This window comes from Bombina bombina, chromosome 6 (assembly GCF_027579735.1).
Source record: "Bombina bombina isolate aBomBom1 chromosome 6, aBomBom1.pri, whole genome shotgun sequence".
NCBI lineage: Eukaryota > Metazoa > Chordata > Amphibia > Anura > Bombinatoridae > Bombina > Bombina bombina.
The window spans coordinates 324,879,990-324,894,116 of NC_069504.1; the positions used below are offsets into that span (position 1 = coordinate 324,879,990).

The 14,127-nt window shown below is 35.9% G+C and overlaps 1 protein-coding gene across 1 annotated transcript in view; it reads right to left on the minus strand.

Annotated features, from left to right (window-relative positions):
* LOC128664413 (dynein axonemal heavy chain 3-like) overlaps nucleotides 1–14,127 on the minus strand; it is a 2,586,207-nt gene that overhangs the window by 1,182,585 nt on the left and 1,389,495 nt on the right. Inside the window, exon 44 of the mRNA XM_053719244.1 lies at nucleotides 2,787–3,025. Within this exon, the coding sequence (XP_053575219.1) occupies nucleotides 2,787–3,025 (239 nt within the window). The remainder of the gene's footprint in view (nucleotides 1–2,786; nucleotides 3,026–14,127) is intronic.

Genomic DNA, 14,127 nt, shown 5'->3' on the forward strand with positions numbered 1-14,127 from the left:
GCCTTTTTCAATTCTATAATCTACATTTGCCTGCACCCTGGTAGCTGCTATTTAAGTGGGAGTGCGCTCTATTTTGTACTTTATATATATATATATATATATATATATATATATATATATATATACACTAGTATGTGATTGGCTGATGTCTGTCACATTATAGAGGGGGCCGAAAAAATGGGAGAATTTTTTTTTTTTGCAGAAAAAGAATCTACAGCTTATTTAAAATTTAGAGCAAGTGATATTGCATTTACATTTTATCATGTACTTGTCAATGATGTAATTCTACTGCATTGAGTGGTCCTTTAAAGTTAACTCCAACATGAAATGGGGTACTTCTATATTATTAAAGTTAAAGTGATCTTCTGCAATGAGTGAAAATAAAGCAGTAATTAAAAAGCACCATACTGTATATTTACAGAGATATTCATATTTTAGAAATTCGCACTGATTTGTAAAATATCGCATATTACAGCAAACTCTAATTAGACATTTATAGAAAATGTGTTAATACCCAATCACATACAGAAACTCAATTAGGAGGCAAATATATTCTATATATAATCTCAGCCATAAAATATTCTGCATTCCTAGAAACAGGAACATGGCCCCTATTCCTTGCATGTTTTTAAATTAAAGTCAATATATTCCATTGAAAAGCCTGCATTAACCCTTTCCTTGGGGCCACTTTTACATTGGTACTCCAATCAATCACAAAACACTTTCAGATATTTTTTTGCATGATTGTTGGGCGTTTGCAATTTAACAATATTGTTCAGTAGAAAACAAATGTTTGTTTCTTTATGACTGCATTTCTTGCCTATTTACATGTCTTTTTTTTAAATGTAAAGCTTTTCTAGCATGCCCAGTTCACATGAGTTTAAGGGACATAAAATATATTAGGACATTTTATTATTGCACATTAGCTGGCAAGGGTGTTAAAGTCAGCTCCAAAGCAACAGTGCACTACTGGGATGTAGATAAACACATCTGATAAACTTATATATGTGGGCATCCACCAATGACCAGCTAGCTCTCAATAGTGCATAGCTACTCATGTAAATACCTAGTTATTATTTTTAACAAAAGATAACAAGAGAACAAAGTAAATTTAATAACAGGAGTAAATTAAAATGTTTCTTAAAACTGCATGCTTTTTCTGAATCATGACAGTTTTATTTAGACTTTTATGTCCCTTAAATTAACATAGTTTTGTCCTTGTTTAGTTTTTAAAAATATAGATATAGCTTTAATAGTTTAATTGTATTAAACATGCAACTTTAACACACACAAATATGATTATTAGAATGTTAATTTAAGCTTGCAATTATGATTTTTAAAATTGTTAAATATATAATTACACAGAATTATATGAAGTTGTCAATTTCACATGTAATTAATTGATATTAATGGTTAAGTGAACAAATACATTGATACATTAGGCAATCATTATCAATTAGCCCTCATGTGTTACTTCTCACTGATCATTTTGATTCTTTAACCCTTTAAGGACACAGCTTTCAGTTTCCTCAATTGTTTTATGACGGAAAAATTCCATCATATGTCCTTAAGAGGTTAAAGGTCTTTAAAAATATTTATGAAAACAGCACAACTTCAGAGTTCTGTTTAACTGTTACACTCTAATAAAAAGTTTACACAACACATCACAAATTCATAATAATTGTACAGGTACACTCATAATGACAGTATCTAATAAAAGTATATATAAAAAAATATTGCATACAAAAGTTATAACGGCTCAAAAAAGGCAGGTAAATGGCCTTAACGCAGAGATGCATGAATACATACACGTCTAAATATGTATAAGTATGTATATATGTGTACATATCTATTTATGTATTATATGTGTATATATGTATTTACAGACATATATATGCACTTAAATGCATTTGTATACATATACAGACATACATATAAGTGCATACAAAAGTTATAACGGCTCAAAAAAGGCAGGTAAATGGCCTTAACGCAGAGATGCATGAATACATACACGTCTAAATATGTATAAGTATGTATATATGTGTACATATCTATTTATGTATTATATGTGTATATATGTATTTACAGACATATATATGCACTTAAATGCATTTGTATACATATACAGACATACATATAAGTGCATTGGAGCCCTTTGCAGTCAATTAGCTGGCATTACATCAGCATGAAGGGGCTAAAATTGTTTGTAATTAAAAAACAATTGGTTTGTGAGTAAACAAAATACTAAACATTTTTTTTAAAGGGACATATTTTTACATTATGTGTATACTAATGCAAACTATAAACTCTTCCCCTAAAAACAAAAGAAAACATAAATCTTTTGGATATTCTCAAAACTCAGAGACTATCCTTTCTCTCGTTGCTTTTGTTGGCAAGTGTGCACCTGCTGCTTTGATCTTTATCTAACAGATGGCTCTTATTTCCTATTAAGGCACAATTTAGTGATTCATTTTAATATGCTATGGACTGCCGAATGCCCAAGACCAGATGCCAATTTATTCTCCCGTGCAAGAGTTTTCATAAGAAAAAGTTAAGATGACACATGCTCTCTAGAATTTTGTTCTTTTTCCTGCACATTATAATTGAGTAAATTTGTCAACAACAATTAAAACATAGTTCTGTGGTAATAAACATTGCAGAGTGAAACAAATTTGCTTTCAGGTATACTGTCAGAGGTTGAAACAGAATATTATTCAGTGGAGTTATCTCTGTGGAGTAAACTAAGAACAATTACATATTTAAACTTAATTAAAACTTAAAAGTACCTTTCGAGTTTTGTTAGGAAAATATCCTGGGTCTGATTAGCTGAAGTCTGAACTGAGAAGTTAATTTGACATACAACATATTTTTCTTGAGGTAAATGTTGCAGGAAGCTGTTTGTAATAGCTGTCTTTCCAGTGCCTGTGGGGCCAACAAAAAGTAATGGCTTGTCTTGAAGAAGCAACGACTCCAGGAAGTACATTTGCATAGCAGTCCCGGGTGTGCTCACAATAATGTCATTCAGCTGTAGGGATAAAATAAAACAGAGCCAAATATAAAACATAAAATACTTTACTAATGAAAAAATATACTACCAAAGTTCTAAAAATAAGTTATAGTGTGCGCTAATTTGCATTTTTAGTTATGTCACAGGAAGTTACATCACAGGACATATCCTTTAAAGGGGCAATAAACTTACAAACTAATGTTATATAATTCTGCACATAGTGCAGAATTATAAAACATTAGCTTAGTGGCAGATTTAAACATTAAAGAGTTGCAGAGAAATTTTATTTAAAAGTTCAGTTTTCCAGAACGCGAGCTACATTCAGTTTAATGGCGCGACCGGGCACGCTGCGACTAGACAGTGTTGCCGCGATGCACTGAGGAAAAACCAGACCCACTCAGTAGAGCAAGGAGCGGCGTTCTGGAAAAATTTACTTTTAAATAAAAATGATCTGCAATCTTTTAATGTATAAAGCTGCCACTAAACTAATGTTATATAATTCGGCACTATGTGCAAAATTATATAACATTAGTTTGCAAGTTTACTGCCCATTTAATTTAGGAAATAAATGTACACTACAATGTTTTGCGGCAGTGTCCATCGTATTTACAATGAACAATTGTAAGGTTTACTTGTAATCATATGCATCAATGACTTCCTACTCTAATAAACAGGTTTTCTTTACACTAATTGTTATAGGAACTTCCAAAAAGATTATAGGTAAATACTTTTATTCTATTTTTCCCTTGAATGGCAAATATCAGGTTAAAGTAAATAGCAGATTCATATGCAGCAGGCAGTGGAACATCTAAAGATGGTAAAGTGATGCCTGATAAAATACTCTTCTGCACAGGCTTTTTTTACCTTCTTATCACATATACACTAATTAATACAAAGTTCTAGATTATTCTCAGATTCTACAGTAAAAATAAGTTCATTGTGTAGAGTGAAGAAGGTGTTTAACAAACCATACATTTTGTGACGTAAGACATTAAAGTAGTGAAGATGCACTCATAGCTCAACACAGCCTGGAACTAAAATGCAGTCCAAAAGGAGTAGGGGGATTGTGTGTAAGTGAAGCTTACTTAATAGAAATTGACTATAAGATTATAAAATGTAGCCGGAGCGCCTCAACTAGAAGTGGGCTAGGATATGAATGGATAGTGACGTATGTTTATTAGATCACAATAAATGTAAGCAATAAGTGTTAACAATAAAATTTTGGCAATAAAAACAATAATAAAAACAGTATATAAAAATAAGCGATAATACATTAACATGGATCCATGTATATCAACAAGGTATTAGTATACAAGTGGCTGATAAGATAAGAATGTGTATATATATATGAACAGAGTACCACTTAAACAGTACTACACCACCTCGGTGGTCCTCTATAAGCACCCAGCGGGGTCTTAACCGTAATGCTTTGAAAAGTCACAAAGTTTTCCTGTCAGTGGAAAATAAAATAATATATAATCCCAGATTAAAGGGACAGTCAAGTCCAAAATAAACTTTCATGATTTAAATAGGGAATGTAATTTTAAACAACTTTCCAATTTACTTTTTTGCTTTGTTCTCTTGGTATTCTTATTTTAAAGCTAAACCTAGGAGGTTCATATGCTAGTTTCTTAGACCTTGAAGACTGCCTCTAATCTGAATGCATTTTAACCACTAGAGGGTATTAGTTCATGTGTTTCATATAGATAACATTGAGTTCATGCACATGAAGGGACCTAGGAGTGAGCACTGATTGGCTAAAATGCAAGTCTGTCAAAAGAACTGAAATAAGGGGGCAGTCAGCAGAAGCTTAGATACAAGGTAATTACAGAAGTAAAAAGTGTATTATTATAAATGTGTTGGTTATGCAAAACTGGGGAATGGGTAATAAAGGGATTATCTTTCTTTTTAAACAACAAAAGTTCTGGTATTGACTGTCCCTTTAAGTGTTGAATATTCAAGTTTAGTGTAGAATATCCGAATGATTATCCAAGTGAATATTTCAATAGAGTCCAATATATTGTGTTATAGTTAGTCTCTCAAAAATAGTAATGAAAAAATAGTGGAAAAAATATAAATGCTGAAAAAATTAGTGAAAAAAGAAAAATCCTTCAAACAAGGATAAAAATACAAAAATGTGTGAAATGTGGAAAAAATGTAAAAATTCCAATGTAAAAATACCAAACGATTTTACCCAAAAAAATAACATGAAAAATAAAAATAAAAATGCTGATGTGGAAAAAATAAAATAAATGATAAAGGTTAGTGAATTAGATGTTGTACGGTAATGCAGCTGGGTGCTACAGGGTTAATGCTTATGGAAAAAAGTGGAATCGGCAGTTTCCCGAGGGTGCCCTGGTGCTTTGGTGTTGATTGCAGAACTAGGACGCCGAACTCGATGGCCGCACTCCCAAAAGAAATCCGGATGGATTCCTGACTGTAGAAAGGGGAGAGAGAAGAGAGGCGCCAAACATAAAACAGTATCATCGAACCAACAAGAATGGGCTCACAGAACTTCCCCCCATAGTACTGGATACTCACAAGCGGAGCGGCACCACATACGTGCCTCTAACAGCAGATCGGGACTATTTTGGGTCGCCTGACAGACACACCTCTGCTGGTAAACGTCACCCGATAGACTCCAATCCATGGGAAGTAATTCCGTTTGGCTCCAACTGACAAGAGACTGTTGACGATGTATAGGACCGAATTCAGGAATTCAAATTATATCCTTCCAGTTTTGTTCTTTTCATGAAGTGCCAGAGGTACTTATTTTTCTACAACAAATGAGGCAATATGTAGCCACTGACATACTGTATCAGACGCTGATTTCGCTGTCTGAAGTTTGTTTGTTGCAGGCTTCTATTGGAAATGATGAGTTCTCACTTCTCATAAGACCTACATCTCCCCCACCATCCTGATTTATTAAAACTTGTAGCGGTGTGGTGTTGATAAAAACATACTGTGTTTGATATTGGAGTAATCAGAAAATTGACATGATGATATCCTGTCTGTAATTCAGGTTGTAAGTGATTGATGCAAGAGGTTATGATGGTTTAAATAATCATTTTTATAAGGATATTTGGAATGTAGCAATGAGTATGGTGGGACTGTATTTGTTGGTTGTCTGCTGCCCCCTAGGGGATTTGAATGGTATGACAGCCAAATTAATTGTCTGTTGGAACACATGCAAATCCACATAGCCAATCAAATATCTAAGGGGCGGACCAGGGACAGCTCCAAGGGCGAATCACAGATCGTTTTCCATAAGGGCCTCCCTTATTTTCACCAATGATTAAGACAATATAGGCTGTATGCAGGAGTAGAGAGAGGTGGGCTGACTTTGCTGGAGGACTGGTAACTGAGAAAAATTGGCTGCATTGAAATACAGTTACTATAAGCAAGATTTGTCTACCTTCTTATGACCCATATTGCAAATACACTTATTCTCATATGAGGTGGAACAAAAGTTTTTGGAAACTGAATTATCGATTTGATCATTTTGGTGAAGTATACGTGATTGTTAAATATATATATATAATATTTAAATCAAAAGGTATTTAGTGATTATAACTAAACTGCAATTAGCAGATTTAAAAGAACAATTGTATTTTAACCTTGCATTTCATAGCTTATGTATTGTAAAACTAATCATAAATGCTAAGGAGTTTATCTTTGCAAATATATATATTTAGTAGCTAATATCTTGGAATCTCATTGTGTTAATTGAATTAAATTTAATTGTGAATAAGGCTAGTTATAAAGTTACAGTTTGGTTTGCTTTGTAAAGAGTATTGTAACAGTTTAAACACTGCAAAGGGCCCTGTTCAGGGCTGGTAAGGTAAAAGAGCCATGAACTTTAGTAATTTAGAATAGGGTAGGGCATTTTTTTATTTTGGGGGGCTTTGTTATTTTATTAGGGGGCTTAGAGTAGGTGTAATTAGTTTAAAATTGTTGTAATATATTTCTAATGTTTGTAAATATTTTTTTATTTTTTGTAACTTAGTTCTTTTTTATTTTTTGTACTTTAGTTAGTTTATTTCATTGTAGTTATTTGTAGGTATTGTATTTAATTAATGTATTGATAGTGTAGTGTTAGGTTTAATTGTAGGTAATTGTAGGTATTTTATTTAATTAATTTAATGATAGTATAGTGTTAGGTTTAATTGTAACTTAGGTTAGGATTTATTTTACAGGTAATTTTGTACTTATTTTAACTAGGTAACTATTAAATAGTTCTTAACTATTTAATAGCTATTGTACCTGGTTAAAATAAATACAAAGTTACCTGTAAAATAAATATAAATCCTAAAATAGCTATAATATAATTATAATTTATATTGTAGCTATATTAGGATTTATTTTACAGGTAAGTATTTAGCTTTAAATAGGAATAAGTTATTTAATAAGAGTTAATTAATTTCGTTAGATTTAAATTATATTTAAGTTAGGGGGGTGTTAGTGTTAGGGTTAGACTTAGCTTTAGGGGTTAATACATTTATTAGAATAGCGGTGAGCTCCAGTCAGCAGATTAGGGGTTAATGTTTGAAGTTAGGTGTCGGCGATGTTAGGGAGGGCAGATTAGGGGTTAATACTATTTATTATAGGGTTAGTGAGGCGGATTAAGGGTTAATAACTTTATTATAATAGCGGTGCGGTCCGGTCGGCAGATTAGGGGTCAATAAGTGTAGGCAGGTGGAGGCGACGTTGTGGGGGGCAGATTAGGGGTTAATAAATATAATATAGGGGTCGGCAGTGTTAGGGGCAGCAGATTAGGGGTACATAGGGATAATGTAAGTAGCGGCGGTGTACGGAGCGGCAGATTAGGGGTTAATAATAATATGCAGGGGTCAGCGATAGCGGGGGCGGCAGATTAGGGGTTAATAAGTGTAAGGTTAGGGGTGTTTAGACTCGGGGTACATGTTAGAATGTTAGGTTCAGACGTAAGAAGTGTTTCCCCATAGCAAACAATGGGGCTGCGTTAGGAGCTGAACGCGGCTTTTTTGCAGGTGTTAGGTTTTTTTTCAGCTCAAACAGCCCCATTGTTTTCTATGGGGGAATCGTGCACGAGCACGTTTTTGAGGCTGGCCGCGTCCGTAAGCAACTCTGGTATCGAGAGTTGAAGTTGCGTTAAATATGCTCTACGCTCCTTTTTTGGAGCCTAACGCAGCCATTCTGTGGACTCTCAATACCAGAGTTATTTTAAAGGTGCGGCCATAAAAAGCCAGCGTTAGCTACGCGGGTCGTTACCGACAAAACTCTAAATCTAGCCGTAAATGATTATACGGCTACGCTCTAAATTAAGGCTAAACATATTGCTATTGATGATGAAAGGTGGAATGAAAAAGGTGAATTATTCCAAGAATTATTAAAAATTAATCAATGCAAAAATCTCCAAAAGCGAGATGAACTAATACTAAAATCTTGGCCCCTTGTAATATGCATTATTGACAAAATGTCGCTATATCTCATAGAGAAAGAACTACAAATACAGGGGCTAGAAAATGGTATTCGCTCTTCACGCAGATGCGAAGAGAATTTAAAAATAGCCGAAAATGAGTTTGCCCAAGACATAGCCACCTTAGATAAGCATAACTTAGGTTTACTATCAAAGATATAAGAGTTAAAAAAACAGCTCATGCAAAGCCAGAGAGATTTAAGGGATTTAAAACGATCATATCATCAAAATGAAAACCCCTCTATTAGCAGCGAGAATAATGCAGATAATTCTAACTCCCTTGCATCAGGTATGAAATGCAGAAATTTAGGGAAGAATGTAAACAAGGGACCCCTGTTGGGTCAGAAATAGATTTCCCAAATAGAGAGTCACCTCATGATATGAATTCAGGGAACTGCTATAACTCAGCCGATGAGAGGGAAGGAATCTCTAGAAGTGAGTCAGAGGGCGGAGCTAGATACCTAAATAGCCCACGTAATAATAATGTACGTAGGGGGTCTCCCCATAATAAAAGGGCAAATAAGAGATGCTCCAACCCCAAAAATAAAACTCCTAGGAGATCCCGAGATAAATCTAATAAGGTATATGACACCCCTAAAATCATTACCTTCTTAAAGGATGCAGTACCTACATTCTTCAACAAAGGGAAAACTTCTATAATTGACCACTTAGAGACCTTTGAAAATGCTTTAGCTATAATGAATGTCACAAGTGAGCAGTCAAAAATTGAATTTTTGCCCTGGGTATTTGAAGGTAAATATCACAAATTCTTTGCTTCACTAAAGGATATGAATATTCATTCCTGGAATGAGACAAAACGACAGTGCAGAAAAGAATTTGGGCAACATCGCACTAAAACTGCAGTGAAAATAGCTGTATATGGTTTAAAATGTAGTGCAAATCAAAGCCCTATAGAATTCCTTTCTGTACTGAAAAATGCATACAGTATGGCTGAAGATAATCCCATATTTGAATGCTCAGAATTTGTAAATTTATTTTTTGAAGCACTGCCCGCACCCATCAAAATTAATTTATTTAGAGATTTTTATGAGAACTGCTCATTGGAATGACTGATCAAAGAGAGTACAAAGTTATACTCTATTCAGCAGTCCAGTGAACAGGGGGTTAAAAAGAAATCAAAACCCAAAATTGTAGCATAAACTAGGATGTCACCTAGCCCCCTCGATTTGGAGTCTAAAAAGAAAACCTATGAGGAGGTGGCCAGAGAAAACAGGCTATCCCCACAAAGGTTTAACTCTACCCCTTCCCTAACACGGGCTGAGGCGCTGAGAGACTATACCCAAAATGGGGGGCATACCCAGGTCAATAATTACTCCCAAAGAGAAGAATACCCACAAGATAATAGGTATCCCCGCAAAGGTAGATACAATAAGTGGCAAAAATACTCTCAGGGTAACCAGACACCCCAAGTAAATAATGCTCCCCAAAATACTAACGCTGAACAAGTTGAACCCCAGGGGCAACCACGCCAGGATAGAAACAGTGGCCTTGGTTCTGAGGGGAGTCAGGGACCCAATGGTCCAGGAATCACTACTATGGGCATTAAGAGATATGCCCAGGGGTAGAGGTAACTTGTACCAACAAGTAGATCAGCTAAGTACCCAGCTAATTCGGTTGAGCAAACAGTTCGCTAATATGAGTCAAGCGTTTACAGCTCAGCAACCTAACAATCCTTTTTAGAGGTACAGCCAGTGGCCAGCAGTGGGCCACAGACACAGTCATAAATACTACAGTATCACCTGAAAGGGAGGGGAGAGATATACAAAATAAAATGATAAATGTCAAAAATGGTACTAATCATGTTCTCTCCCCACAGACCGGAAATGGACGATTTAGCTGTGATGACAAGCAACCTCAGCCGGGAAAAATTAACAAATCTCTTCCTTTGCAGCGTTCTCCAAACCTTATTTCCACAGATGCAGTACACAAGAACCCAGTCAACCCTGTTATAGAGGGGACCGGTAAGAATGACGTTTCTTCTGCATCGGGTAACACAGCGGATTCAGGTAACATGTGGCGAAGCCAACAAGTGTGTAATCATGCCAATTTTATGTGTGAAATGGTAGAAACTGCAGGGAGATATTATGTATTAGCTAAACTGCAGGATTCAGTCTCCAACCCTATCATGGGATTAATTGATACTGGGTCTCAGGCAACTATTCTATCCCACGGGTACTACACACAGCTAAATGAGCTAACACCCGACAAACCTAAAATAAAAGAATTTGATGGTTCTCTAATAGTTGGGGGTGACTCTCAAAGTCTACGGTACGGCATGGTTAAAATTTAAACTGGGGAACAGGGTCATAAGACACCCTGTCATTATAGTGGATCTGCCAACTGATCGTTTAATTATTGGTAGTGATCTCCTGAAGCGATTAAGCACCATAATTGATTGCATAAATAATGTAATTTGGTCACAAGTAAAACGGCCAATTAATTATGAGCGATCCGGCATATTTCACACATGACATAACTGTCACGTGGTGGAAGAGAAGCAAGATGCTTTGGAGATTCATTTCAGGAATAACTCTATACCTGAAGTCACTATCCTACAAATAGATGATCAGACTTCTTTAAGTGGCTCTGATGGTAATACTTTTAAAATTTCACCTGGAAAGATAGCGAATATTTCCTTAGACGGCGATGTATTAACCATATTTCTCCACAAGGGGGATCATAAAATCCCTAAGGGGGGAGGCCCCGCTCAATACCTCGCAGGAATTGAGAGAGTTAAAGAGGATCTATTTATCCGTATACAAGTGCATGACCTTGGTAAAACCAAGTATGCTAAATTGAACTTAAAACAGGAAGCTAGCTATATAAACAAAGGCTTGTTAGCGCAGATAGCTGAACCTAAAGTGATTAAATATCTTTCTCCCCAAGACCACTGTGTCCACGGCCTGGATGACAGGTGTGAAAGCTATAATATCACAGCTAAATGTTTATTATCTATCTCTATAGGTAATAAATCAGCAAAGCACCTGTTTTTAGTTTTAAATACTCCCCATAATCAAATATACATTGGCAATTATCCCTTACATAGATATTCCATACAAACAGATTTGATTAACTCTTGTCTCTGGAGCCGGTTAAAGGGGGACCCTGAAATATTTCAGGATGAAAATGCAGCCCTGAAATCAAATCAGCAATTGCCATATGCTGTAAATATGCAGGTGTCTAACAATGTTATAATTCCTGCCGGGGCTGATAAATTTCTTTTACCCTTACAGGTAAAAAGAGGTCAGAAATTAAAAACCTCTGAAACACTAATTTGCCTCTCCCATAGAATACAAAATCTGGGTATCACAATGACCTATACTCCTATGGTAAATATTGGAACTATTCCAATACATGTTATTGTGCATAACATGACCCCACAGGATATAACCTTATCCAAGGGAACTACCACAGGATATGCACTGGAATCAAGTTATTACACTTTTGGATTCCAGAATAATGTAATTGGGCTAATACCTGAAGGATACTTAACTGAAGAACAATTAATAGAACAATCCTTTGCATCTATGCCAGAGGGACTATTTACAATTCAGTCTATTTATCCTTCAGCTCAGAGGAAGGCATCTGTAAAATTGAAGAAGCCTCTCTAGTATTTGACCAGCCGATCAAACAGCAAGAATACCCCAATACCCAGAGTCATGGGCAATGTAAATTATAATCAAGGGGACCTCATCTCTAGATTGGAAGAAGCATATGAAATAGGACAGTCTGAAATCTTTCCAGGATTTCAGCAAATAGTCGAAGAGCAAATATCTTTAGCTTATGGCTGTTCCAGCGATGATGAACGCTACAAGAACTCCTGATGGAGTACAAAGATATTTTTTCTAGGGATTCTTATGACTGTGGAACTACAGACTTGCACATTGCAAGAATACAAACAGATCCCAATGCGCCACCTGTCTTTGTTAAACAATACAGACTTCCTTTAGCCTCATATGATTCTCTTCAGAAATCATAAGGAACCTGGAAGAAAGAGGTATTATCCGACAGGTGCACAGCTCTTATAACAATCCTATTCTACGTGTTCTTAAGCTCAATGGACAATGGCGGTTGTGTGCTGACTTAAGACAGCTAAGCAAACGAGTGTACATGTCTGGCTGGCCTGTGCCATATATTGACCAATGCCTAGCACAGATGCAGGGATCCAAAATATTCACTGCCATTGATTGCGCGCAGGGATATTGGACCATAAAGGTACATGAGGAGGACCAGTATAAGCTGGCATTCTCATTCCAAAAGATCCAGTATGCATTTCAGAGAGACTCCCATTTGGATACATAAATCCTGGACATGAATTTGCTGTATATATGCAAAAGGCTATGCCTGATGCACTGGAAAGGGGGACATTATCTTGTGTTGATGATGTTTTAATCAAAAGCACAGACTTTGAAAAACACATCGCAGAGCTTAAATACGTCCTCAGCCAACTTAAAAGGACAGGTGTCAAATTATCCCTACAAAAAGCTCAATGGTGCCGCACTCGTGTAAACTTCTTGGGACATGAAGTTTCTTCTGAAGGACTAAATCCTCAGAAGAAAAAGGTGGAAGCTATCATAAATTCTAAAAACCCAACTAACTTAAAGGAATTGAGATCATTCCTGGGTATGACAAATTATTCCCGCAAATTCATTGATAATTATGCAGAATTAGCTAAACAACTACTACTTCTTCTAAAGAAGGATGTGAAATGGCACTGGAGTGAGTCTCAAGGAGCCATCAAGGAGCTGAAGAGAAAACTCACTCAAGCACCTTGCTTAGCGTACCCTGAAGGTGGTAAACCTTTCTTCTTAGAAACAGATTACACAGATGTAAGCATGAGTGCTATTTTATAACAAAAGCATGATAATTTAGGCAAAGTCATTGCTTAAGCGAGCAAAACTCTATCCCCAGTAGAAATAAAATTTAGCGATTGTGAAAAAGCAATCTCTATTGCTCTAAAAAATTTCTACAGCTACATACAGAGAAAATTATTGTAGAAACGGCCCACCAGCCTTTGTTATATCTGCAAAGTGAGAGAATAAGAGATGGGAATTTGTCTAATAGCCGCATAACCGCGTGGACCCTTTCCTGACAAGGCTGGCCTTTAGAAATTTGCTACAAGCAAAAAGAATCCAGTCGCACAGGAGCTTGCTGAGCTCCACGACTGTACTGCTAAAGATCCTGGGGAGGAATTATCAGAAGATGATTTCCTGGAGGAACAATTGCTTTCCCCATATAAAATATATAATGAGGACCAGTGTCAAACATTACCTTGGGTATATGTTGATGGTTGTTCTTACCATGCCACTATTGATAATGAGCGCAGATTAGTCGCTGGCATTGATATAACTTGGGCAAATGGATTCCCAAATATTTCTGTAGGTTTCAACATTGGACCAAAATCCAGTCAAATTGCAGAACTCACTGCTGTTCTAAAAACCATTGAAATGGCTATTGAACATGGTATTTATGAATTTGTAATCATTACTGACTCAAATTATGTGTGTGAGAGTTTTGTTGAATACCTGCCAACTTGGAAAAGAAATGGCATGCAGAAAAGCAATAACAAACCAGTCAAGCATGGCAAGTTGTTCTGCGAGATTGAAAATCTGGTGGTATCCAATGATTTAACCATACACTG